At 43.6% G+C, this 27,192-nt stretch overlaps 1 protein-coding gene across 5 annotated transcripts in view; it reads right to left on the bottom strand.

Moving 5' to 3' along the window:
* The window catches only part of LOC109522239 (vitamin D3 receptor B), a 30,270-nt gene extending 4,444 nt beyond the window's left edge, over positions 1-25,826 (bottom strand). For 2 of the 5 annotated variants that reach the window (XM_019880597.1, XM_019880599.1), the window contains exons 1-8: positions 25,678-25,826; positions 23,851-23,981; positions 22,059-22,255; positions 20,841-20,940; positions 20,049-20,229; positions 16,829-16,980; positions 16,337-16,453; positions 2,121-2,226 (exon numbers count right to left, since the gene is read on the bottom strand). In XM_019880597.1, the coding sequence (XP_019736156.1) occupies positions 2,121-2,226; positions 16,337-16,453; positions 16,829-16,980; positions 20,049-20,229; positions 20,841-20,940; positions 22,059-22,255; positions 23,851-23,981; positions 25,678-25,823 (1,130 nt within the window). In that variant the 5' untranslated portion in view covers positions 25,824-25,826. Of the gene's footprint in view, positions 1-967; positions 2,227-13,813; positions 15,258-16,336; positions 16,454-16,828; positions 16,981-20,048; positions 20,230-20,840; positions 20,941-22,058; positions 22,256-23,850; positions 23,982-25,677 lie in introns of those variants that run through there. The other 3 variants (XR_002169538.1, XM_019880595.1, XM_019880596.1) reach the window with 3 other exon arrangements.
* Between the last annotated feature and the right edge of the window lie 1,366 nt (positions 25,827-27,192).

Here is a 27,192-nt window from a genome sequence, read left to right as displayed (position 1 = left end):
ACCTGTGTCGACAGGAAGGGAGAGTTTCCTGAAAGGTCATGCTTGTTCCAGCCAGACCAAACACTGCCTAATTGCTTTGTTGTTTGTCGGGCCGGGCCTGTTTTTGTGTCGCATTTTTTCCTTTGTTTAGCATTCCCAAGAATATTACCTGCACCAGTGGCCAAAAAGGTGGGGAGGCTCGAGGAGGGAAGTCTGAGGACTACAACACAGTGGGAGGAAGGGAGAGAATATAAAGGCATGATGTGTGTGTGTGTGTGGAAGGGGGGGGTGCCTCTGACTTTCCTTTTCCTCTTTCAAGCTAAAAATAGCAAACGTAGGAAGGTGGTGATGGGAGGACCTGAATGAACAGGGGTAATTGGCAAGAGACAAACAGCTGGGGGAGAACATGTTTTTTTGGGGGGGAGATGGCGGCCTGCCATGCAGCTGTACTCTGTCCTTCAGGCTCTGGCTCCCTCTTACATTATTACATCGGCCCTTTCTTTCTCTCAGACGCATACACTAAGCAGGAAGGAGAGTCATGGGCCCCTGACAACCCTGAAGAAGCAAAGAATGTGCAATATGAGGAAAGGGAACAGCTGGACAGCGGGAGAACAGCAAGCAGAGGGGCGGGGGTCAGTCCATTCACAGAAGAGGTACAAGTGAAGAGAGATGATGGTGGTGGTGGTGGTGGTGGTGGTGGGGGGGGGGCGCTTCAGAGAACCTTTCTGGAAGTGTAATCAACAAATGTATCTAATCAAGCCCAGAACGTCCCGGCTGGGACGGCGGAGGCCCGACAGATGTGTTGCTCAGCTGTTGCTTCAGAACCGATCGGCTTGTGGTGGTTGGGTCTCTTATTAGGTGGGCTCCCTGTGGCCAAACGGTCTTGGGAACTTGGATGGAGGCTTTCAAAAAAAATGATGTGATGGAAATATGATAAGGTCACCCTGGTGATTCTTTACTTTTGCCAAAGCCATTAACATAAAGTAGATTTTTTTTTTTTTTTTTTGCTGCATTGTTTCAATGGGCTGTTCTACGCTTCATGGTGCAAAGAACCATATCTGAAGTCCTAATTTAAAGACCTTGCAAATAAAATTCATCGATTTGGTTGTAAACATGTTTAATGATAATTGCTGGAAACTTGTGAAAGACAATATTGCAACATTCACAACGGGTTTTCCTCCCCAGTGTAAATGGCTGAGTTGCATCAAAGAGAAATGCACGATGCCTCCACGGCGACTTTGAACGTAAAGTCCTTCATCCAAGCATTGCACTGGGCAAATTCAACGTGATCAAAATAACTTATAATTCTCACCTACCATTTTGTTTAAAATGCTAAATTCTGGCGACGCCTGATCAACGCACACCTGAATTTTTGTACACATGCAGTGAGGCCCACTTCTAGTGAATTCCCCTCCCTTACAGCTGAAAAGCCAAACTCTTTGTGGTTGGACAACACATATCGCAGCATTCGACGTGTGTGTGTGTGTGTGTGTGTGTGTGTGTGTGTGTGTGTGTGTGTGTGTGTGTGTGTGAGACCACCTGCGCCGTCTGTCTTGCAACCGTAATAGCTGAGCATGTTCCTGCACACCCAACACCACAGCCTGCCCGTTGGTTTCCGTTTTTCAGTTTACAATAAACTAAATCTCATGTGAAAGTAGAGTGTAGCATGTCAACATCCTACGCGGATTGTCATGAACTCCCCAATTTTGAGATCCAAAAATCAATGCACGTGTGTGCCGGAATGAGGGCACCGGTGCCTATATTTTAGCTGAAAGATGAAATGAAGTGTTTGAGTTGAGTGGTGAACCTTCCTGAGATCGAACACAATCCATTCCGTGAGCGCGGTCAACCTTCAGTTTGTTCTTTTTTACAATTACAACTAGTTACCGAGAGCACTTAAAAAATAAAATAAAATAAATGAGACATACAAAGCATTCAGCGACCAAGCAATGTACTGAAATGACGGCAAAGTGTAAAATCTTGCGTCTTATCTGCATTCTATCTTCGCTGTATGTAGGCCACGGGGGGGGAACCTCAGACCCCACAAGGAGGTCGACAGGTGTCTCTCCGCCGCCAGGTGCAAACATAAACGTAGCAGAACGCAGCTACCTTGACAAAAAGTACAGTAACGTAATACCCACACGCATATGGAGAGCCAGATTCGATCTGCCCCCGACAGTGAATGTGGCACACAGCCTGGGAGCATATACCACCTCGCACATCCAGCCACCGACATGACCTGTTTACCTAAAATGAGCGATTTGGCATGACCCGCTCAAGCGGAAAACAATCACACAATAATTTTGCCCATAAAAAAAATGTGCACATGGGTTTTCCCACATTTCGGCTGATTTGTCATTTTGCTCATGTTTAGCAATTGTGTCTGAGTTCAGTATACAGCACACGTGCGTGTGCCTGTGTGATCTCAGTCAAAGGATGTTCAACATGCAGGAAACCACAGAGATACTTGCCTTCAGCTCCACGCACGAGTTTATGCACCGTATATGTACTGCATATACAGTACGCCCTATGCAAATGTTGAACTCTTTAAAAAAAAAAAAAAAGCGTGGCAGGTCGTATTTGTGTTTGTGTATCCGATTCCATCATGGCGAGCGGCTGATTCTACAGCACTGTGCTATTATACTATTGAAGAAGTGTGATGATAACCAAAGAACCAGAAATTGTACTTACTGTGACATTTAATGACAACATGAGCAACAGAATTCATCCGTCCATCCATTTTCTGATCCGCTTTATCCTCACAAGGGCCGCGGGGGGTGCTGGAGCCTATCCCAGTTGTCTTTGGACAGTAGGCGGGGAGCACCCTGAACCGGTTGCCAGCCAGTCGCAGGGCACACAGAGACGAACAACCATCCGTGCTCACACTCACACCTAGAGACAATTTAAAGTGTTCAATCAGCCTGCCATGCATGTTTTTGGAATGTGGGAGAAAACCGGAGTACTGGGAGAAAACCCACGCAGGCACGGGGAGAACAGGGAGGCTGGAGCTGGAATCGAACCCGGTACCTCTGCACTGTAAGGTCGATGCGCTAACCACTGGACTACCGGGCCACCCTGAAAGAATCCAAAAATGATCAATTATGATACATACACATTATTTTCACCAAGCAGACGCTAACGTAAATAGCATGTAGCCAAAAGCATAATGGCGCGTGACTCGCCTGAAAATGATAAACGAATGGCGCGGTGTTACTGGCCACTAATCACATATTTCACATGTGTTTAGCAATTTTATTATTACCCACAAAAAAACCCTAAAAAAAAAACACACCAAAAAAAAATCTTCCAGTTCTCTTCTCACGACATGTCTGGGAGGTAATTTTGTCCACTCAGACTACAGCCTTTATGTGCTGGTCCATATAAGCGAACGTATATTCACAACTGGACTGTTTCCTTAACCAATCCGATTTCAAATTAGTCTTCCCGGGGCCAAGTTATTCGAATAATGCTGTCAATGAGAACCGTGGTTCTGAAAAATAAGAGCTTGTCATGATGATCAATTTATAAAACTGTTCTGTTCTATCAAGTGAAGTAAAACTCTGATGTGGACTTGTGGAAATATTTTGGTTTTCATAAGTACGTGAGTTCACTATAAAAACAGACAATGCCGAGAAGATGATCCGGTATGAGGTTGTTCTTTCCATTCATCTATTTACTCTACTCATATTGTGAGAGAAACCCAATGAAACCTCTCTGCGGGACATTTTCAGGACTTTTTTTTTTTAGTTGTTTGATGGCAGATTTAGCAAGACATTCCAAGCGTTTCTGATCAGGGTGCATCCATCCATTGGCCATTTAAAGCAAAACGCCACTTTTTTGTTGTTGTTTACAACTGCTCTGTTCACGCACACAAACAAGCACACACTTCAAAACCGGTACAATGTGCAGCTCAAACGTCCGTTGATGACGTGCCTTCATCCGCACCGAAGGCAGACAGCTGCTAAAATACTCCACTTTATCCCATGAATAGAATGAAAACAACATTCGGAGTTCAAACTGTGTCGCATGGGAACACCTTGGAAGAGTTCCACCCGAGCCGTTATAGTACGTATAATGTCGTCTGGGCCATTATAGAGCCCACAGGACTGACGTGAGTGAACACACAGTTTGTCTGCGTGTGTGTGTGTGTCTGCGTGAGTAAGTTTGTGCGTGGTATAAATTTAGGACCCGGGAAAAGATGGAGAAAGGCTTTGTTAGCCGTAACTGCAGCCATTATTGACCACGGCGATCGCTTTGTCTCACGCACGCATGTGCGCATGCGCAGAGACAGACGCACGCAGCACGTCTTTTCGTCTCAGCCGGAAAATGAGGAGCGACAGCACGAGAGTAACGTTCAACTCGGGAGAAAAGAGGATTAAAAAAAAAAGGGCCACGTGCAAGAAAAGTAGTGTACAGTAAAGCGGAACCTTGATTTAACAGACTAATGTGGCGAGGGGGCATCCGTCAAAGCTAATTGTGCTTCAGTACTTTTTTTTCGTGGCCTAAAAAAAAACATTCAATAGATCATAAAATAATTATTTTGTACTTTTTGTTTTGCAGCCTAAAAATGCCCGGTACAGCGAAAGGTTATCGTCAGGAGTTATAAAGAAGATTGTTTAAACAGCCTTATATATTGTCAGACATTTTGGTATACTTTCCTTGTAAAAGAATATTACAAATTTATCAATATTTTCTAAGTCCGGAAAAAAAAAAGTCACTGTAAAAACGTTTTTTCCTTGCTTAATAAAAATGTGACAAAATAGCAAGATTTCTTAAAACATCGTCATGTGTGACTGAGGTCATCTATTCCAGTTGCCTAAAAAAAGGCCTTAAAAAAAATCCCGGAAATTTGGCTCAATTAAAATAAACTGCCACCTTTGATGAAGCAGCACGACTTGAGAGATCCGAAACTCCTTGAATGAAATCATCTGGATCCAGGTTCTTAAATAGATTATACATCCACTTCAAAATGGATCTGATCCAGATGATTTTATTTTGTGCAACCACTTGACAAAATAAAATGGAGTAAATTCAGCTCACCATTTTTTTTTCAATGTAGACAAACAAGCCTTCATAGTCACCTTCACGCCCAAGGACAATTTAGTCTTCAATGAACCTAGCGTACATATTTTGGGAATGAGGGAGCTGATGACCAAGTACGCCGAACATTTCAAAGATGCATGCATTATTTTCCCAAATCCCAACACCCCATACGTGCATTTTGAGCCTCGTGAGAAAGTGGTGTACTCGTAGCGAGCCGGAGAGGAGAGGAGAGGACCATCATGCGTTCCTCACATTCTGGACCAAAACCACATGGTTGCTTCAGCCCTAATGACATTTGGATGACTCGCATAAAACAAGGGCATCCAACTTCCAATTTGAGCGGGCGCACAATCAATGGACACGCCGTGAGGAAAAAGGTCAATCTGTTCTTTGCATTTCTAATGTGACCCAAATTGTTTTGTCTCCCCCCCCCTTTTTTTTCTTCTTTGCACATTATCCTTTCATGTTTGGCTGTTTAGTTTGAAATCAAACTCTTGACTATCTCCCTCTCTCACACACACACACACACACACACACACACACACACACACACACGCACACACACACACACGCACGCACGCACACAACGCTTGTTATTGCTGGAAAGCAACAACCGCAAGTGGGTATGTGCCATAGCCAACAGTCATCTCTCAAACTGAGATCATAAAACAAATCACACTGAGAGTGTTCTCACAGAGACCGGGTGTGTTGCTCTGAAGCACACAATGCTTTTGAAACCTCCACGGACAGAAAAGAGAACAACTCGATTTCCACCCAACTGTGTGTGTGTGTGCGCGTGTGTGTGTGTGTGTGTGTGTGTGTGTGTGTGTGTGTGTGTGTAGACATCTTTATCTGATACCCAAGAAAAGTGAGCCTCACCCAAAAATTCAACAAAAGCCATCTCAGAAAGGGTCCTCAAGTGACCTCAGAGGCTGAGAGAACAATTCATTTCCACTGAGGCGCAGTAAAAACTTCTTGAGATTATTTGTCAGTACCATGCATCTTCTCAGCTCTATAAACGATATCAACTTCGAGTGGGTGTATGCCTGGAATTGTCGTGGAACTCCATTACAAATGGAGGACCTTTTCTCCACACTGTTGCAACTGCATTGGCTCATTTTCATGAGACCCTTCAGCAGGGCTCAAATAGTTCTTTTGACAAAAGCATGTCACCGATACCTGGGAACTCTTTAAAATTGCGTTGGGATGCAAAGTACATTTTTGTCTTCTTGAACACTCCCTCTGTGTTTGTATCTCACCAACAGCGTGCATGGGTCGGCATGACCCGCTCTACGTTTATGCATCCATCGGTCCATTTTCTAATCCGCTGATCCTCATAAGAGTCACGGGCATGCTGGAGCCTATCTCGACTGTCACCCTGAACCGGTTGGCAGCCAATCGCAGGGCACACAGAGACAAACAACCATTCGCGCTCACAATCACACCTACGGACAATTTAGAGTGTTCCATTAACCTGCCATGCATGTTTTTGGAATGTGGGAGGAAACCGGAGTACCCGGATTAAACCCACGCAGGCACGGGGAGAACATGCAAACTCCACACAGGAAGGATGGAGTCGGAATCGGATCCACAACCTCTGCACTGTGAGGTCCACGCGCTAACAAGTTGATCACCGTGCCTCCCCAAATTAAATATTTCTCTGAGGAAATAAATAAATAAATAAATAAATAAGGCAAGTAGAATGAATTGAATCCTTTTAAATTTTTGGGTCTAATTTTCAAATGGGTCAATTGGACCACAACAGAACCTCTGAGCTGAAGTCACTGTGTTCCCTCTTCTTTGATGATTATTGTTCTCGACTTTGTTGTTTTAGCCATTTAGTACATAAATAAGCTTTGTGCAACTGCGGAGGCATATTTTGGTGGACTTGAAAGGTTCCACAATATCAAGCCGTGATGCCGAGCATCCTTGGACATCGGCCGACCTTGACATACCCAAATAATGCCTGAGATAGCCGTTAGTGGCTGATTCTTCTGACATATGGCCGCAAACGTGCTCTCAGCAATGCATCCCGGCGTCAAAGCATGGGGCGAACTCTTTCTTCTCGCTCCGCTGGGACGCGGGGGCTGCCAAAACGTGCTCACCTAAGGGATGTCGCTGCAACCAGAGCCTCTCTTTTCCTTCACCTAACCTCATGCGCAGATGCAACGGTTTGAGCAGACCGCAGGAGCGCAAGCTTATCAGCAGGCAAAACAAGTGCCTCTGCTCCGCACCAGGCGTGACAATTAACTGTCGAGCCAGGACTGGATTTCTCTGATAACCTTTTATTTGTTGCCCCTGTATGCGACTCCACGTGCAATCTCCCTCTTGACGCGGCCTGCCAGAGATGAATAATAGAGATGAGCTCAAATCTCCTCCGGCATATTGTACTCATGTCAGATGTGTCTTGATACTCGTCTTCAGTCTGCGTGCTTATGTGCCACCACAACTTTGTGGTCACGCTGTCCACGAGCGTCTAACTGATGCCAACTGCTCCTGACCGGCCTGTAGTAGGTCATCAGGTCAGTGATGGGTTGTTTGGCTCATTGGGAAAGAGACACTACCCTCTAGTGGCTCATTGTTAAACTGCACTTGATTCAAGCCAAAAACTGAAGAAAAAAAAAACCTGACATGCATCCCTTCTATTTTCTGTACTGCATATCCGGGGGTGGGCAAAGCTATACTGAAAAAAAAAATACTGTTGAATTTTACTCACTTTTTATTGCATCAAGTGGTGGCAACTAAATCAAATCATCTGGGACTGGATATATTGCTCATCCCCAAATGACCTGGCCCATCTGTATGTTTTTAAAATCAAATGTGCGGAGGGAGGGGAAACAAAAACTGGTTGTTGTTGAGAACAGCTTCACAGTAATTTGATTCCGAGGAATCACTTGTTTGTTTCCCCGACACATGGGCTGATCGATTCAGTGATGACATCACATATATATTGGATACAACTATACTGGATTTTGGGTCTAAAGTTTGGCTATTTTCACTTTGAAAGATGATACCAGGGCTGCTTGCCAACCTTTAAATTCGTTAAAGGGGGAATACGTTCAATATGCTGAAACATCTTTGGTATTATCCAATCACCGACATCAAGGATATCTGCATGATTTCATTTCATTAGACTCTATTAGAAATTGAATTGAAAAGGAAAGTGCGAAATTCTTAACAATTCCCCTTCCCTCTTACTGCCCAAAACTTGCTCATCCCATTGAGGGTCGCGAGCAGCTTGAAGACACAACCAGATTCATCCTCACTGAGTGGTCATCGAACGCATGCTCTCTGCCTTTCGGTTTGGTTTTAGAAAAAAAAAAAAGTGAGACAAGATCGTCATTTCAGTATGCTTGAATACTTTTTGTTTTCTGTTGTCCCGTGCGATTTTTCAAAACGTACATTTGCTCGGGCTCAAATTAGATTGCTCAACAATGATGTATTGCGCGTACTTCAAAGATTCCACACAGAAGCGCACTGCACTGTACAAGTGTTTATTTTTGATTTGCAAAACATCGGACAAAATCATATTACATAGACACAATTTTTTTTATATAGAAAAGAGATCTTTGAGGGGAAAGAAAGACACAAAAGATAACATTACAATTACAATAAATTTAGGTGATCTAAACCATTCTGATAGCTAGAGCCAAGCGTGACCTATACATGAGGCCTCTTGTGGCAAATTAATCAGTATGCGCGCATTATATCGGGTTACATTAAGTGCTTTTGTTGGTTGAGGCATTTGAAATTGAATGTGGCTAAAATTTGGCTTCAAAATGAAGGAGTCGAAGTCAATGCCAAATTCTTAAGTACTACGTCATAAGTCAAATTCTGTCCCAGTCACACGTAATGCTGGGGGAACGCGGTGCGGTGTCCCTGCAGTAAAAAGGTCATATGGCACACAACTCTGGGTACAAGTCGCCATGGCAACAATGTTCCTCTTTATATTAAAAAAAAAAATTCATTCAGTGTTTACCTGAAGCAGTTTGACATGAGTACGAAAAGTGATCTTTCTCCAATGAGTACCACTACGATCCTATTGGGGGGGGGGGGGGCAGTGAGGGATCAGGGGAACGACACTTTGGACCATACCCGCGTTATGTGGTGTCGCTAACTTGGTGATGCTTGACGAGTTAAAAAAAAAAAAAACAACAACAACAAAAAAAGAATGAATGAAAGAGAGAAAGAAAGCAGCATTGCATGTAGTGTCGCCTCTTCTAATTCCCCTCGGATCAAACACGGGCCGGGATTGACACAGAAGTTAGGGGAGTAGACAGAAGATGTGACGAGAAAGATGCATATAGTACCAAGTGGGGCTAACACACCTCGCATGGGCTCCATCAGCCCCGCTCAGTCCCTCCGGTTACTTCCCTAACAAGTTCCACCACCTCCACAAAAGGTCCTCACCCAGGTTTGCCTTTACAAACTCCGGTAGCTTTAAAAAGTCTACACACCCTACCAAAATGCAAAGTTTGTGATGCTTCGGAGAAATAATTAAAAAACAAACAAAAAAAAAAAACACTTTCGACATGAATGATAGCCCGAAGCAGATTGCTGACACATGGACACAGCCGGCGCCTGCCAGAAATTCTTGCAGCTCCTTTCAACATCACACAGTTGCATTCATTTCCATGCGATTGTTGTAACCGGGCATGTGGTATGTGTGTGTACGGGACTGACCGATCACATTCAAACTTTGCTGTGAAATAGCAGGAACCTGCTAGCATTTCAAATACTGCTTGGGTGAGATTTTCCTGACAAGCAGTTCCAAGGCTTTCGCTGTAACATGGACCTAAGTGAGGATAGTCACCGTCAAGTCGAGAAAATATGACCCCCACTGCGATTTCTAAGAGAAGTGGACATCTTTACTAAATGAATGCAAAGACCAGAGAAGAAAACCACAACAATGAAAAGAGTTGCACAAATTTCTGGCAAGTCATGGTCGCATCCCACATGTGACAACAATTCCCACATTTTTCAAATGGTTTTCTTTTTATGGAGGAGGAAAAAAAAATCTCATCCAGCACTCTTCCCTCTTTGTCATTAGTTTCAATTTTACACAAATCTGGTCTCTTACATGAAGTGTGTAGAACTTTTTTTTTTTTTTAATTCCACTCTAAACATGCTTGCCGAGGACAATATCGGAGAGAAGAGGGTAACCTCTTTCGAGCCAGTGTGAGCCCCGCGGGCGCAGGCACAAGATTTAAGAATAAAAACACTCCTGGTATTTTGTGCGTTCGGGGAGGGGGAGAAGGGGGGGGGGCAAATGCTTAGTATGAGAAGACAACTGTACAACGAGAAAACAAACAAACCCCCCCCCCAAAAAAACGATGAACGACTTCATTAGCTGGACTCTCCCAAAATCTGCGAGGTAATCTCTGAGGTAATCATTGAAGTATGACTCATTAGACAGCAATAAATATCAACATGAATACAAACATTACAAAAGTAAAAACTGAAGCAAATGCTAAAGCATAAATTTTGAGCTAAAAGAGGTAGGTTTTTTTTTTTGTTTTGTTTTTTTCTTGTTTGTTTTTTCTTTTGTTTTGTTTTTTTGTTTTGTTTTTTTAGGTTGACTATGGTGTACATCCATTGTGGACACTCTTCCGTCTTAAGAACTACATTTAATTTGATTCCATTACAATCCCTGTCGTAAAGGCGGGAACGAAAAGTCGAAGAGAAGGTCTGGGCTGGGGCGAGGAGCCGGCTTCTATAGCTGCTTTATGGACAGGATTTGTAATGGCAACAGTCATATGAACAAACTTTCCAAGAAAAAAAAAAAAAAAAAGAATCGTAAAGCTTGCTGGTGATAGTGTACCATGACGCGAGTATTACAGGTATTCCGGTTTGTGGCGTCGCCGTCGTCGAGTCGAGCGCGAATCTCCACTAAGGCGGACGCGTGTCATCTGTGGCCGATCTCCTTTAGCAGTTAGGATTTACGAGGTCCAGTATTCCAACAAACCACCACAATGTTACAAAGGTTTGTTTGAAGCAGCTTTTTTTTTTTTAAAACGGTGAAAACAATCGAAACGGGAAAACCTCGTGTCGATATGAGCGGATCGATGATATGTACAATGTGTCGCCGTCATGAACGCTAGCTTCCATGTTACTTTCGTCCTCTAGAATTTCATCATCAGCGAAGAACTCTCGGACCCTGTTCTCGTGTGGAGGGAAGCCTCCCCGTGGCACTTTTACATTCCCCCGAAATTCCTTACTTGGATCAAACATCCGCATACCTCCGAAGAAGTATGACGGCTGCACCGAAAAGAAAATCAACAGCAAGAACACGAGAAGGTCCAAAGATGACGTATGTCACTTGTCATGTGAGGAGAAATAAAACTTTTTTTTTTTTCAAAATTGCAATTGGTGATATCATTATTTTCCTCGTAATATGTTCTTCTAGCGGGACTTTGTTACCATAAAATGTATTTTTTTTTTCTTCCGCAAAGCTTTTCTCAAAGTATGTACTTTTTCCCTCAGTGTCGACCTAATACTCCTTTGTACAAATTGGCACCGCTTTGCTGTTTTAAAATGAAAACGTGACAACCCCAGAACCAGAGCTACATACACAAGTACATAAAGTATGTAGGAAACCTTCAAAAGGTCAGCATTGAGTTCGAAAAAAATTAAGAAGAAAAAAAAAAAGAGGACAGCATACATCCGTTAGCTGTCCTGGCATTAGATGCACACGAGTGGTACTGCCTACAGACACTCAATCCTCCCGTTTGTGGACATGAACATACCGTGTACGTTTGCATACTGGACTGGAGAGTCCGCCAACCAACGTATATTGGATTGACAGGGAAACATTTGGTGCGATATCCCCCATGTGGTTGGACTGGCACAAGTTACCAAGAGTAGAAGTTCGACTTAAAGCCACAGTGCGAGAGAATGGTCCTGCTGGTGAGTCGGATTCGGCTGCTGCTGCTGTAGTGTAAAGCGACAACGCTCTCGGATGAGGAAAAAGAACGAGGAGCAGCACGATGGATTCCAAAAGTCGCCCTGAGATGATGTCAGTGGAAGCGTCATAAAGGTCTGGCACAGGAAGCATGCGCGGCCGAATCTCAGAAAACAACTTTCGCAGATGTCAAAACATCTCGTCTCCGGTCAAATGGCTCTTAAGATCTCGTGGCGGCCACCCGTGAAAACAGTCCGCACTAGACAGGAAAGGGAGTTCTGCGCTCAATTGATCGACCGATCAATGAACATGTCGGTGGATGTGCATGCGACATACTTGAAATATGAAATACATCATGTGATCTGATGGACACTTTTCTACAAGTATACAAAAGCAATCTTCATAGGTTATTGACAGGTCGCCTTCACTTTTCGGAAAGGAGCACCAGCAACGGTGGCCAAACGGAGACAAAAAGGCATTCGATCAATGAAACAACCAACGGATCAGCTGTCATTAGGTTTGAGCAATTGAACCATAGCACCAAATGATAGACCGGCCTCTTAAGTACTTCTTCGTCTTTGAAAGTTTCACGAGCTGTCAGAACTGTCACGTTCTGAAGTGAACAGTCCGCTCACGAGGGCTCGTTAACAACTGGAAATTGGTCGGATCGTCACCTGACCAAATATGACTTTAATCGACAAACTCCGTCGTGGCAAAACTCGAGACGGGTGAGGAGTAATCAGTTGATCACAACAAAATTCCAAAAACAGCAATATTCTATATTGCATATTTTTTTTCCATACAATTTAAATACTATTTATAATTCTCTTTCATTTACATTTAAATCTTTCATTTTCACTACATTTGCTTTACCCTGGTACAAAGTCACTTATATTTGCAGTAAATGTCCGAAATGGGACAAAAAACAAAATACACAGATTTTTAAAAAAATTATAAACTTAATGGTGGTGGTGGGGGGGCGGGGGGTCATCCTAATATCCGGTTTTTCTCCTTGTAAAAGGAGGTCTGTCTTTCAAACATTACAACTTCATTCTTGTAATATTCCTCCGTCTACATTCTCATCTAAGACGTGTCCATTTCTTTTCAAACCACGAAATGTTCTTCTGTTTGCAACCGGCTTCAATAATGTTTTGTCAGTGAAGGCCTTTTTTTTAGAGATGCATATTTACAACTTTCATCAAAATTCGAATTTGAATACTTCTTGAAGGCCTTTTTTTTAGAGATGCATATTTACAACTTTCATCAAAATTCGGATTTGAATACTTCAGAGCACAGGTATCAAAGTCAAGGCCCGGGGGCCAGATCTGGCCCATCACATCATTTTATGTGGCGCGCGGAAGCAAGTCAAGCATGTCAAGTTCCATGATGCTTGCTGAAGTCTGAACCAAAATTTCAAATTGTCATGTGTAATCCGCAATAACAGTCATTATTCTGATTTTGACTTCTGATTTTAAAACTAGTTCCCCATCAATTTGTTGTGCACTGTGTTTGTAATATGTGGAGGTGATCTAACATTTAGATGGTTTCCCAAAATTGATTAGGGCCCTCCAAGGGAAACCGTAACTACAATATGGCCTGCGACAAAAATGAGTTTGACACTCCTGCTTTCGAGTATATCCTGCACTCCCACTTAATTTTCAGAGAGTACATGGTGGCCGTAAAGTTGACGCATGGTCTGAATGTTCTATACTATACTGCATATCTTGTCTTTCCACAAAACCGCCACTAGGGGGCTGAACAGCACACAAGAGCCATCTGGAGGGCCTCAGGCAGGAGGTGCCGAGCAACTAAACCAAATCCCCCACTCCCCCAAGCTCCAAGACATTCTCGAAAATTCACTTCCCAGTCAGAAACGAAAGGAGGTGTGGAGCTGTATGCAAAGCTCCACATCCCACCGAGCTCACGATATTCCGTGGAGGAATAACTCTTGAAATGGTTTTAGGAAGATGAGGTGACATTAAAAAAAAAAAAGCAACGAAAAGAAAAATATGGAGCAATTATATCCATTCCTATGCCAACTCCAAGTATGGTATACAGCCATATATTAACAAGTCAGGTCTCTTACTGAAGCCTTAATTCACTAATCCAGTTAGATTTGGCATTTAGCCCTTTAAAATCTATGATATATAGCATATAGGCTTGAATAAATGGTGATACAACAGTGCTGAGGATACACATGGTAGCAATTAGCTATTTACAAGGAATAAACTATATCGGGAAACGAACTAAAGGAGCAACAAGCCATGACGTTGGCCCGGTTTGATTGACAGACTGCGGTTACAAAATAAAATAGTAGCTAACACATTTAGTGGCTGATTCTCACCTCCAAAAACCAAGCAAACCAAAATCCAATCTGCTAAATGACAGACCAACACTCTGCAGTCTAACCCGAAATACTGACCGTTTTCCTTCATGGGCTTGTGAGGCTAGTCAGAAAAAAAACCAAAATAAAATTGTTAGCATGTTGCGCGGCCGCATGCCAAAGAGCAGCAAGATGGTTTTCCGAGACGGTAGAGGAACCATACCTTTGGTGAGAGATGAAAGGTTGGTATACATAAATATACACTGCCTTGGAGACAAGCAGATGAACATGAAAATAACCACTTAATAAAGTCATGCAGAGGCACTGGTTTCATCCAATAAAACGTCATCCGTACGGTATCTAAAGCATCCACAGAGGTGATAGAAATATAAAACAACCCCGGTAAAAAAAGAGGTAGCTCAACGGAATGGCTAAATGAATAACTGAGTGTGTTGGTTGTTGTTGCTGTGCACTGTGCGCGTGCACAACACGTCCAGGCGTTTGAAGCAGCGTTGATTTAAATAGACAAAAAAAAAACAAACAAAAAAAACACCGTAAAGAGGCAGAGAAGTATGCTTAGCTTAAGTTGTACTGAATGTAGTTCCCTTGTTTACTGTCGCTTCAACATCCATTTGCTCTCCGGACAGACTCTTGAAAGAGACGCACATACTTGACGGCCAATCCAGATCATCATCATCATCATCATCATCATCAGCTTCCTCCCTCCATTGTGTCACCGCATGGGCGTGGTCTCCCTTTAGGAGACCTCGCTGCCAAACACCTCCAACACCAGCGGGGTGAGCTGCATGCTGTGCTCTGGCTGGAAGGAGAGCGAGCGGTACTGTTTGGAGTGCTCCTCGTTGAGGCTGCGCAGGTCGGCCAGCTTCTGAATCATCTTGGCATAGAGCAGGCTTCCTCCGGGGTGGTTGAGTTGGATGTAGGCCTGCAGGGTCTCCGACAGGCGGTCTTGGAGGACTTCGATCCGCGCGTGGTCTTGCACACCCGGGCGGTCTGGGGGGGGGGGGGGTAATCACATATTGTGGGGATGGGGATAAATATTTATGTGACACCTCTACTGGATTTACTGGTTTGCTCACTTCAAATCTTTTTTTTGTTGCTACGTGCAAATTCCAAGGTTAACGTTTTAAAGCCTGGGGACTGAGTAGGCCACCGCATGACCTTAATATATTTCCGTCTTGAGCCACACCTTTGTTTCCCTGGCAGTAGGTTTTGGATCACAGTCATGTTGGAAGAAACATCTTCAGCCCATCTTCAGTGTTCTTGCTGAAGAAAAGTTTTCGGCCAAGATTTGAAAGTAGAGCACCTGGCTCCGTTCATCGGCCCCTCAATTTGGTGAAGTCGTGTACCATTTGGAGGAAAAAAAAATTCCCAATGGACAACTGTTAAACGGCTCAACTGTGGTTTCCTCTGACCACATTTTCTCCAAGTCTTCCCAGAGTCATTAAGATGTTCACTCGCAAACTTAAGGCAAGCCTGGACATGTGCTTTGAGAGCAGGGAGACCTTGTGGGCACTGCAAGACTGTTGTCCATCAGGGTGCCGTGCATATCCAACATTTCTGCCTTTGTTTTGCTGATACAAAGTAAGATCCTGCTGTATACTATATTGCTCTCTTCCTTTTCCTCAAAATCATCCCAAACACAACCAGTTAGACACATTTATGTGTCCAAAAAAATCACACTTGTTGCACTTCCCTTTGAAGCTTAGTCATTTGAATGCGGTACAATTGCGGTTTAAAGCAATGTTCTTGTTCGACTGTCATTAACGGGATCTACAAAAATGTATTTTACAGCCTGGAGCTGGATCTGTTAAAAAAAAAAAAAAAAAAAAAAGCCCATCCTGGTTGAGTTGTTGGAGAATTTTATGGGGATTTTTATGGATTTCAATGGATATTCTATGACCACAAAGTGAACTAACCAATTCAGCAGGGGATCAAATAAACATTTTGCCCCACAGTATGTACATTTTTTTGGTGACTCGTTTGCCTCAGGAAGTCCCACAAAAAGGACGTAAGGCAACCAAGATCACTGTTCACCGTCCGGCCTACAAATAGTGAACAGCACGCATTACCTGGAGAAAGTAAGCAGATGGCCATCAGCAGTACATGTTCCTCCTCATGCAGGCTGAGCTTCTTGAGGCCCACCTGGAACTTAACCAGCGGCTCCAGCAGCTCCAGAGTGTGGCCCGCTACAGGACAAACGCAACAGATGTCACATGGCACATTATGATTACGTTCACTTGCACAATCTGGTGAGATTTCCAGGAGTATCATGACTATTTGACGAGAAGTATAGTTTACAAAAAAATCGAACTGCAGAGGAGTATTTGGACCACACTACCGTGTCTTCCTGCCTCATCCTCCGCAGTGTAGTCATTTCGTTTTCGTTTTTCTGGTATTCTATGTGTAAATGCATGTCAATGGACGTCTTGTTGATGAAACCAGTTCTTTGAAAGTCTCAGGACAGTCCCATATGTACTAAAAAGAGCCATCAGGAGGACAAAAAAAAACCCCTAAAAATGCAGTGTGGCGTCAAGTGTACATGTGGTAGCATTTTGACTGACCTTTAGTGACATCACTGATCTGGTATTTAAAGTCGGGCGCACCGCAGCTCCAGGACATGTCTTCCAGGTTGAAGCTCTGATTTGAGCGCAGCATGATCACCTCAATAGCGCTCGACTTGAGCAAGGCGATCTGATCCTCTGCAGTCAGCTCTCTGCAAGAGAAGATGCTTATATGTTAGCATTCGCCCAATTGCAGCTCTTACACTAAATTACCGTATTTTCCGCACTATAAAGGCGCACCTAAAAGCATTCAATTTTCATAAAAGTTTCACAGTGTGCCTTATATGCCGATGCACCTTCTATATGGATCAATGTTCTGATTTCTTGGAAGTAGTATTTTAAATGTTCTGTAAAGTGCTTTGTTCCAGCTGCCGCGGTTGGAAAAGCTCTACATAAATAAAGCTGTATTGTATTCTCTTTAGCATAGCTCCATCTAGTGGATGCATAACGCAACCACACCCACAATTGTAGCTTCTATTCCATGCACCTTATAATGCGGTGCGCCCTATATATGAAAACAGTTTTAAAATAGGCCATTCATTGAAAGTTTGCCTCATACTCCGAAGCGCCTTATAGTGCGGAAAATATGGTACAAATAACTGATGAAATTATGTCACACTGTAGTTTAATGATTCATATGCATGATGTTTCATACTGAGCAATATCTAATGTATGTACCTGCATAGCAACTCTATTCAGTCTAGCGCAATATCTAATGTATGTACCTGCATAGCAACTCTATTTCAATCGCGCGTCATGAGTTGTTTATCGTAGAAGAGGGCATAAACATGGCGACTTCGAGCTTTGTCAACAAACTCTAGCAAGGTTCGTGAATGTGTCAAGGAATGGAAATAGAATGTGGATCTAGGACGATCCCTTGACTCTTGAGTGAAGGTCCGGGCTTAAGCGAGAAAAGTATCGGCGAACAAACATTCCCTCGGTAATCCAACCACATCCATCACTTGCAGCCAATGGCAATGACAGCTTTCAGGAAATACAGGCCCCGGCTCGTTTTAGCGCCGACTTCATGGCCCCAAGAGGTGACACACTTCTTCCAAGCAGAGTTTGTAGCGTGCGACAAAAGGATGATTGAAGGGATTTTCTTCGATAATCAAAAGATTGCAGTCCATGAATCATTGAATGGCAGAACGATAGCATGAGCTCACATGACATTAACTTGTTGCAAAGGAAACTGCATCAGCTTGCTTTGGAAAAAAAGAACGCACTTCATATTACAGGAGCGCAAAGTTTTTTTTTCATCATGTGGAGGTCATCAGTTTGTAAGTAAGGAACAACAACAAAAAGTTGCTGCACAGATCAAGATGCGAACTTAAAATAGACAGTGGTGCCGTTGTGACGCCAACACCAGTCATCCGATTGCAGTTTTATAATGCATTGGCCATGACTCGGATGTGATTTTTTTTTCCATTCCCCTCAATAAAGTGCTCCAAGTTTTCCCCGTTGGTGAGTCAGCTGGATTGTAAAATACGTGTACTGGCTATAGCGGCAGGAACTCAGTAAATTTTGGTGCATATCCTTCCTGAGACTGCTGGAAAGAACATTTAACCAAAAAATAAACAACAACTTGCTCTAGTTTTTCAGTTAATAATGTATTAAAAACCACATTTGGATACACGCTGGTGTTCCGTTGCATCGGGGACCTCCGACAGAGTCAAACACAATCTGTAGTGGAATACCAGTTGACTTCGACGTTTACATTCCACCCCCCCCCCCCACCCCAAAGTGAATTGATTACTTCCGGGGAAAAAACTCTTACATCACAAAACCTGTATTACCTGTTAAGGCATTTTTTTTTTAATGTAACATTTGTGAGGGTGCTGTTAAATTGAAATGATATGACTTTACATAAAAAGTAGTCTTACAAAGAATTACTCAAGTAAGAGTATGTAAATATCTGGTGAGAAAATGTGGACCAAGCTGTTCTTTTTTTGTAATCCGTAAGGTAGAAGTAGATGGAACGTAAGGCCAGGGATGTTGTGCCTCTTTTGTCGGCACTTCTGCTACGCTTCATGTCCAATTAGTCACTTTAAAAACTTAGCTTCTGCGCGTGCTGTTAAAAAGTATCAGACGGGATGATTAATTTATGCTAATGACAAGAACCGACGCTAGTTACAAACTTTAAAGGGGAAGTCAAGTCAAAAAACTTTATACGATAAAACAATACAATACTATATACTATGTGCCCCCACCTGTCTAAACACCGCATTCTGATTAAAATAGCATTTTTGAAAAATGAATCAGAAAAATCCACTAATTTTTGTCCATCTCCGGTGGCAGCCATTTTGCTTTTGTACCTCCACTTGCTGTCAAATGAAAATGCCATCACAGTGCCTAAGGGCTCAGGTACCGACCAATCACAGCTCACCTGTTTTCTGAGTTTGGTCATGTGATGTTCACAAGCTGAGCCTTTAGCCACACTATGTGGTTTGAGAACAGAATATTCTCAGCATCATTATATTCAATTCGGTAAAAAGTTGCAATTTGTCGAATAGTTGCCCCCCCCCCCCCCCCCCCCCGAAAGTGAATTGATTACTTCCGGGAAAAAACTCTTACATCACAAAACCTGTATTACCTGTTAAGGCAGTTTTTTTTTTTTTTTTAAATGTAACATTTGTGAGGGTGCTGTTAAATTGGAATGATATGACTTTACATAAAACGTAGTCTTTCAAAGAATTACTCAAGTAAGAGTATGTAAATATCCGGTGAGAAAATATGGACAAAGCTGTTCTTTTTTTTGTAATCCGTAAGGTAGAAGTAGATGGAACGTAAGGCCAGGGATGTTGTGCCTCTTTTGTCGGCGCTTCTGCTACGCTTCGCGTCCAATTAGTCACTTTAAAAACTTAGCTTCTGCGCGTGCTGGGCCATGGAGGATTAGTGTGTGATCATGTGGTACCGTTTCACCGGTCCAATTGGCCAAACTGTGATGTGCCGGCACCCGAGGCGCCTTTCCGACAAACCAAAACAAAATAGATGGCACAAGCAATAAAATGGCTCCAAATATAAGGAGCGGGCAGACTGAAGCCTAATCGAACAGCATAAAAATGGTACACAGTAAAAAAGTATTGTATGTTGCATTAAAACGACTCTGACGGGTTAGCGCCGTGCTACCCGCGCACTGATCGTATCTGGTTGTTTTTTTAACATTGCACTCTGGTGAAAATGAAACATCGACAGCGTGACAGGTGAACGAAGACGGTACCTGAAGCCCGGGATCATCTTGGCAAAGCCAATGACCTTCTGAATGCTGTAGGACACCAGGTCGGCCAGGTGGGGCAGCATGGAGAAACTGGAGGCTTCCTCTTCACTGGAATCAGGGCTACTGCCCTGCTCCTGATACATCATCATCAAGTTGTTTAAGTTCATTTTGGTGTCGACCGATTCTGCAGCCCAAAAAACAAAAATACATATATCATAATAAGAATAATATACGTCTTCGATAAATACAAATATTTCAAGCTAAGCGAACGGACAGCAGAACTTGTGGAACCGCGAGTGCAAAGGGGATGAAAGCTTGGATGACAGCCTTGAAAACACGTGAAGCCCTTCAACATCACCGGGGTTATTTTCAGTCATTTGCTGGCGCCGCGTGGAGGCTGTGTGACCGTGCCTCTTGCCGTGTGCACCGCATTAGTGACAGATGCATTAACGAACTCATGTTTATAAGCGGGCGTCAAGCGTCTGCAGGGTGCGAGGCCTTCAAAGGATCGCCTTTGCATTCTCAGTAAAGCAGCACAAACAAATTATATAAGCCAATGAAATAAGAGGGGGGAAAAAAATAGCTGGCTCGAGTCAATTATAAATACTGCTCTTTTTCCAAACTGATTCTGTCATGGCCGTACAAGCGCAGGCTCACATGTTCTTCTGATTTATGTAACTTTTTAAACATAACATTTGCTTCTAAAGGCAACCGTACTGGAAGGTCTCTTTGACTTATTACACCCAGCGGCCAATGTTGATCTTGAGGGACGTTTTCATAGAGCGAGCCGCTCACCCGGAGAGTGACTGAAGGAATCGGAGGAGGCGTCCGACAGAGAGTGGAGGGAAGCGGCTCTGCTGGCGCTACGTGTCACTGGCCCCTCGCGCACAGGAGGCTGCACGTGGAGATAAGAGAGCAGAATATTGCCGTAAAAATCGGAGAAGAATACCGTGCCGATGCTCATTTAGTCCAATGTAACGTGAGGATCCCGTCTTGATTTCTATCACGGGTCCTTGGATGACACTTAGGTGGCATTTATGGTGTTGACAACTGTGAACACTCGACATGATCGTTACAAGTTCAGTTGCTACTTTGGCCCCACTTAACTATTGCAGCTTCAACACGGCTTGTTTTTGCCAGTTACAACTTACAAGACATGAGACATGGAGAAGACTTGGCCCATGTCGTAACTTTAAGATTATAGGTTTGAATGCCTCTTGTCCCCCGATTACGCAGAGGATGGCCTTTTTGTTTTCAAGAATATTGAACATTGGGAAAAAGAAGTTACCGTTGTGAGGAGTACAACACGAAAACAACCCAACGTGCTCTCAAACCGGACTTTGATGCCAAGTGACGGACGTGCGGTGGTACCTTAGGGTTGACGCGAACTTTTCGACATATAAACCGTCGCGCTGACGATTTTTTTTTTTTTTGTCTTGGGTTGGAGCGAAAATGTTTGTTATGAGCGCTAGACGGCAGCGGCGAGCTTCACAACAACCAGTAGCTTGGCAGCGAGTGAACAACTCTTCAAAAAAAAAAAAAAAGATGCCAAGTGCTTGCTTCAATCTGTTTATTGCCACTTCCAGTTTAAGTTGACTGGGAAAGTGAAATACAACAAACAGATGACACATTCGACTAAATAACCACTTGGCCTTGCTTTACGACGGTCCCAACGTTCAAAGTAACACCAAAAAGAATGGCGCACAGTGAACTAGTTTGCGCGGTGGTGTGAGAATATATCCGGGGGAATAAGAAGGCACGCTCGCTTACCAATGTACAATTTTTACAGATTTTGCCCTTATGAATGTTTTCCATACAAATAGTTATGATAATACTGACTTGGCAATTGTGTTAGAGATACACCACGCAGCGTACAAATTGTGGGAGCCCCGTCGCCGTGGGAACGCAACCCTATCGTGAACAGGAGCCCCTGTATTTAGTTTGCTACATGGTGACAGCGTTGCGACTAAAAGGTGACCCGGTTGTTGTTGGACTGCGGAATGTGACACAAACCCGAAAGCGGCAAAAGTCAGAGTAGGAGTCGTCGAAGGTTTTGTGGTGCGCCTCCACCAGCGTGGCAATGACTTGACTCTGTTCGTCGGTGAGTCGAGGTCGCCGCGCCTCCCGCTCCGCTTCGCGTTGGGCCTCCTCGTCCTTTCGCCGTTGAATGAGGTCCTTCTTCCTCTGCACTTCTTCGTCTGTCAGGATGACTGTGTTGGGGGGGGGCAAAGAAACAGTTGATCATTTATTTGCATATATATTATATTCCCACCCCAGCTAACAGTTAACAGTTACAGCCTAATCTATAGCTATAGGAAGGCCCTCATCGCATCTTTTACATAATGTGTTTTGCATTGCAGTGACAGCTATGTCAATAGAGCAGTGGGCGGGGGTGTTGTTGTTCTCCGGAGGAAGAGAATGGGAGGGGACCAGGCCACATGGAGACCCCCGCTGCACTGAACAACTGAGAACATTGTCTTTGTTTCTGTGGGCTCCTTGTTGTTCCAGCCACTGAATTAGCTCACAGAGAGAGCGAGAGTGAGCGAGCTGGCTGTCAATAACATGCCGCTGTTTTTTTGGAACACCATAACAGAGGTACAGGCCTAAGGTTCCTCTTCATATGCACAATGGCAGTTCTCCCCCCGCCGCTACTCCCCGTTAATGACCCGAGCTGCAACTGGGAGGTTTTGGGATAAAAGTGGCTTGTGGAAAATGTGATGATATGGGGGAGACAAACAAAGTTCCATTTCCTTCTATTTACACACACTGCATAAAAAATAAAAAAATAAAAAAAAACAAAAGGAAAGAAGAGGCCTCGGTAGATTGTGCGGAACAGCAGGTGTTTGAACTTCAGCTGGAGAATAATTAGTCTTTACAACGTGGGCTGACTCCACTCGTTCAAACATGTCAACATTCTAATGGGGGCAAAAACCCAGCGATACTTGACCCCAGTCCAAATATTAGGTAATATTTGAAAAAGCCACCTCATGACCCCCAAACACCTTCTAGTCCACTTTGATACCAAGGAGAGTCGTAGGATAGTAAACAATATTTTCCAAGTTATATTTTTGAAATTGGAATTCTATATGGTATTCCAATGATATTTATGGTTGATGTTCACACTTTTCACATTTCTTTGTTCATGTTAAATAGTTTGTTTCATTTAAAAAGTGAAGCGCTATTGAAGGAGGCACCAAACCTCAACAGTCGCTGAATGAACTACAAAAACAATTGACACGCAAAAGCGTTGCTGTTACACCGGCATTGATGATCTTTTCCTTCCCGCCTTTCTGTTTATTAAAGCCCAACATCACGTGTTGCGACTCACACGCACGCCCACTTGATGCACTTGTAAATGAGTCATTTCATTTCGATTTGATTGAGTGAATCATGTGAAAGTTACAATGCGTGCAACTGGCTTACGTTTACCACTACAATGAGCGGAATGACAACACGAAACACCATCTAAACTTTCTATGCTGAATTTCAAGAGTTCAACAAAAAAATTATCGAACACTAGGCGTGATGAAGGCGCCCAGCTATTGAGGACCTCTGCTCTGTAAGGCATTTGTATGTTTTGTCAAAGCTGTATGGATGCCTTGTTTTTATTGGAGACTAAAGAGTTGATCCGCGTAATTCAGTGTTCGACGAACTATAATACCGAAAGCATTAGATGACACAATCTTTTCGTCCTACTTCAAACTGGGGCCGTGCCGCAAAGCACCAGCGTAGCAAGATTTCCAGTAGTACGGCGCACAATTCAACACAATGCCTTGCAACTATCTGGGTCGGCAGTCATACTTACACTCTTTCATCATGCCAATGTCCACACAGCGTTTGAGCCGGCATGCCTGGCAGTGGCGCCTGTTGTCCTTGGTGATGGTGCAACTGCCGTTAAAGGGACACGTGAAGGAGGCCTTGCGCTTCATACTGCGCCTGAATTGAGCAAAGGAAAAAACATTTTAAGACTTTTATTGCAGCTTATGCAACAAACTGCTCTCAGGTGGCATAAATGTCATGTGATTTGACGCTCCGGGAAAAAACAAAATGCACTTGTCCAAACATGTTAAGATACTAAAGAGTTTAACTGCCGAGGCGAGGTGAACATCAATCATTGCCTTTTGACTTTCAAATTGAAAACGGCACAACTAGATGGATGGATGGATCGCAAGAAATCTACTCTTAAGTCTTGCCAGAGGGTGATGCAAAGTGTCATAGCGCTTGTGGTGGGGGAATATTTTGTGCATTGTGACACACCTGTTGTACCAGAACATGGGGCTGAACAATCGATGAATTGTATGTTAAATAGACAGTATGAATTTGTTCAAAGGAAAAGACTTGAACCCTACACCGGCCGATTGCACATCTCTAATTGAAGCCTTTGGTATTTGGAAATTGCAATCTACGACGCCACCACGTCAATTTGCGTTCGAGCAATTGGTAATTGTCCGGCCGAACAACAAACACAGACTCAGAGGAGCAAAGAGGAAGGGGACTGTTTGACACATTCATCTTAGCCATCTTTTCCAGCACACAGAAAGTTATGTTGCAAAATATTTCCATAATTTAAAAAAAAAAAGAGAATTATTGTATCTACTGTACTTGCCAGCCCAGAAATATTAGTATAAATAAGCTGGAACTGCTGCTTGGTAGTGCCAGAATATTCCATTTATTCGATTTCTTATGTTTGGGAAGCTAAGGTGTAACTTCCCAAATATTCTTCTTGAAGAACTTTTGTCTGCACTCTACGGTATCTGTGGTCTTTTTTTATACAATAAATTTGACACAACTTTCCGTCACGTTTCTCCTTTTAAGCCAGATAGTGTCCCTCATAGAAGGAGAGACCCAAGTTTCTAATTTGTCCTCTGTATGGTGAACCGAGTGTGTGCTGTATGTCTACTTGCAATAGGCAACACAAGGAAAAATTCCCGTTCAACTCCCAAAATGTGCGCTCCATTTGTTTGCCCTCAGTGCTTGGGCATCTATTTCAGTAAATAGCCTCGTGAAGGGGACAAAAAGGCATGTCACCACAAGGCCGGCATCCTCATAAACAAATGCGCACTGTCCTTTCCACAAAGCGCCTTTCTTACTGTTTTCTTTGCTTCTACTGCGGAGTGAGAGTGGGCCGGGTGGCGGGAGGAAATGACGGGTCAAAAGAAAGGAGTGTAACCCAACTAGACACAAACCCCAACAAAGTCACAAATCAACCGCAGTGGGGCGAATATTTCAAATGTTTGGACCAATTGCTTGATCCATCCTTCCATTCATTTTCTGAACAGCTTTATCCTCACAAGGGTCACGGGGCGTGCTGGAGCCTAGCCCAGCTGTGTTCAGGGTGTAGGCGAGCTACACCCTGAATCGGTTGCCAGCCAATTGCAGGGCACACAGAGACGAACAACAATCCGCGCTCACACTCACGCCTATCATTATTTATCAAAGGGCCCCATTAAATATTTGTTTAAAAAAATAAAATAAAAATAAAAAAGAAGTGGTTGATGATCAAATGATTTTTTTTCCACAAAGCACACGCTAAACACATGGACCCAACTATGCGGACCACGTGCTTCCATTGACATCAACTCATCGGCATGTTTGCGACGTCACCGGCGGTTGGCGGCACGCGTTTGTGTACCTGAAAAATCCTTTGCAGCCCTCGCAGGTCATGGCGTTGAAGTGAAAGCCGGTGGCTTTGTCGCCACACACGCCGCAGATTCGAGGCACGTTCCTGTCAAACTCATCGGGGGCCAAGGAGGATGTACTCACAACAGTGGGCTCCATTACTGAACAACAGAGGGAGAGATCAGAAGGGAAATGTGAAAAGTGAAAAAATAAAATTCAAGTTGTAACCAAGTGCTATTTTTTCCACAAATGGGGCAGAGTAAAATTTTGAGAAAATAACATTATGAGAATAAGGGTGCAACTTTGTGAGTGTCATAGCCCTCACAAAATATAAACGTAAGAGTCTAAGACCAGCAGCCAGTAGTACATCTCTATATACCTGCCATGTATTATTTATCAAAGAGCCCCATTAAATATTTGTTTAAAAAAAGAAAATTAAAAAAAAAAAAACAGTCGTTGATGATCAAATGATTTTTTTACCCCTTCGAAACAAATGTTTGCACAGTGAAAAGAAAACTGTTCATGTTGACATTGGTGTTAATGTGCCAGAATATTCCATTTATTCGATTTCTTATGTTTGGGAAGCTAAGGTGTAACTTCCCAAATATTCTTCTTGAAGAACTTTTGTCTGCACTCTACGGTATCTGTGGTCTTTTTTTATACAATAAATTTGACACAACTTTCCGTCACGTTTCTCCTTTTAAGCCAGATAGTGTCCCTCATAGAAGGAGAGACCCAAGTTTCTAATTTGTCCTCTGTATGGTGAACCGAGTGTGTGCTGTATGTCTACTTGCAATAGGCAACACAAGGAAAAATTCCCGTTCAACTCCCAAAATGTGCGCTCCATTTGTTTGCCCTCAGTGCTTGGGCATCTATTTCAGTAAATAGCCTCGTGAAGGGGACAAAAAGGCATGTCACCACAAGGCCGGCATCCTCATAAACAAATGCGCACTGTCCTTTCCACAAAGCGCCTTTCTTACTGTTTTCTTTGCTTCTACTGCGGAGTGAGAGTGGGCCGGGTGGCGGGAGGAAATGACGGGTCAAAAGAAAGGAGTGTAACCCAACTAGACACAAACCCCAACAAAGTCACAAATCAACCGCAGTGGGGCGAATATTTCAAATGTTTGGACCAATTGCTTGATCCATCCTTCCATTCATTTTCTGAACAGCTTTATCCTCACAAGGGTCACGGGGCGTGCTGGAGCCTAGCCCAGCTGTGTTCAGGGTGTAGGCGAGCTACACCCTGAATCGGTTGCCAGCCAATTGCAGGGCACACAGAGACGAACAACAATCCGCGCTCACACTCACACCTACGGACAATTTAGTGTTCAATCAGCCTGCCATGCAGGTTTTCGGAATGTGGGAGGAAACCGGTGTACCCGGAGAAAACCCACACAGGCACAGGGAGAACATGCAAACTTCACACAGGAAGGCCGGAGCTGGGATCGAACCCGGTACCTCTGCACTGTGAGGTCGATGCGCTAACCACTCGCCCACCAAATTGCTTCATCATCGACTCAATTTCTTT

Source organism: Hippocampus comes, unplaced genomic scaffold, assembly GCF_001891065.2.
Source record: "Hippocampus comes isolate QL1 unplaced genomic scaffold, H_comes_QL1_v1.1 scaffold68, whole genome shotgun sequence".
Lineage (NCBI taxonomy): Eukaryota > Metazoa > Chordata > Actinopteri > Syngnathiformes > Syngnathidae > Hippocampus > Hippocampus comes.
The sequence above is the reverse complement of the archived record's forward strand: the minus strand, read 5'-3'. Positions and strand labels throughout refer to the sequence as shown.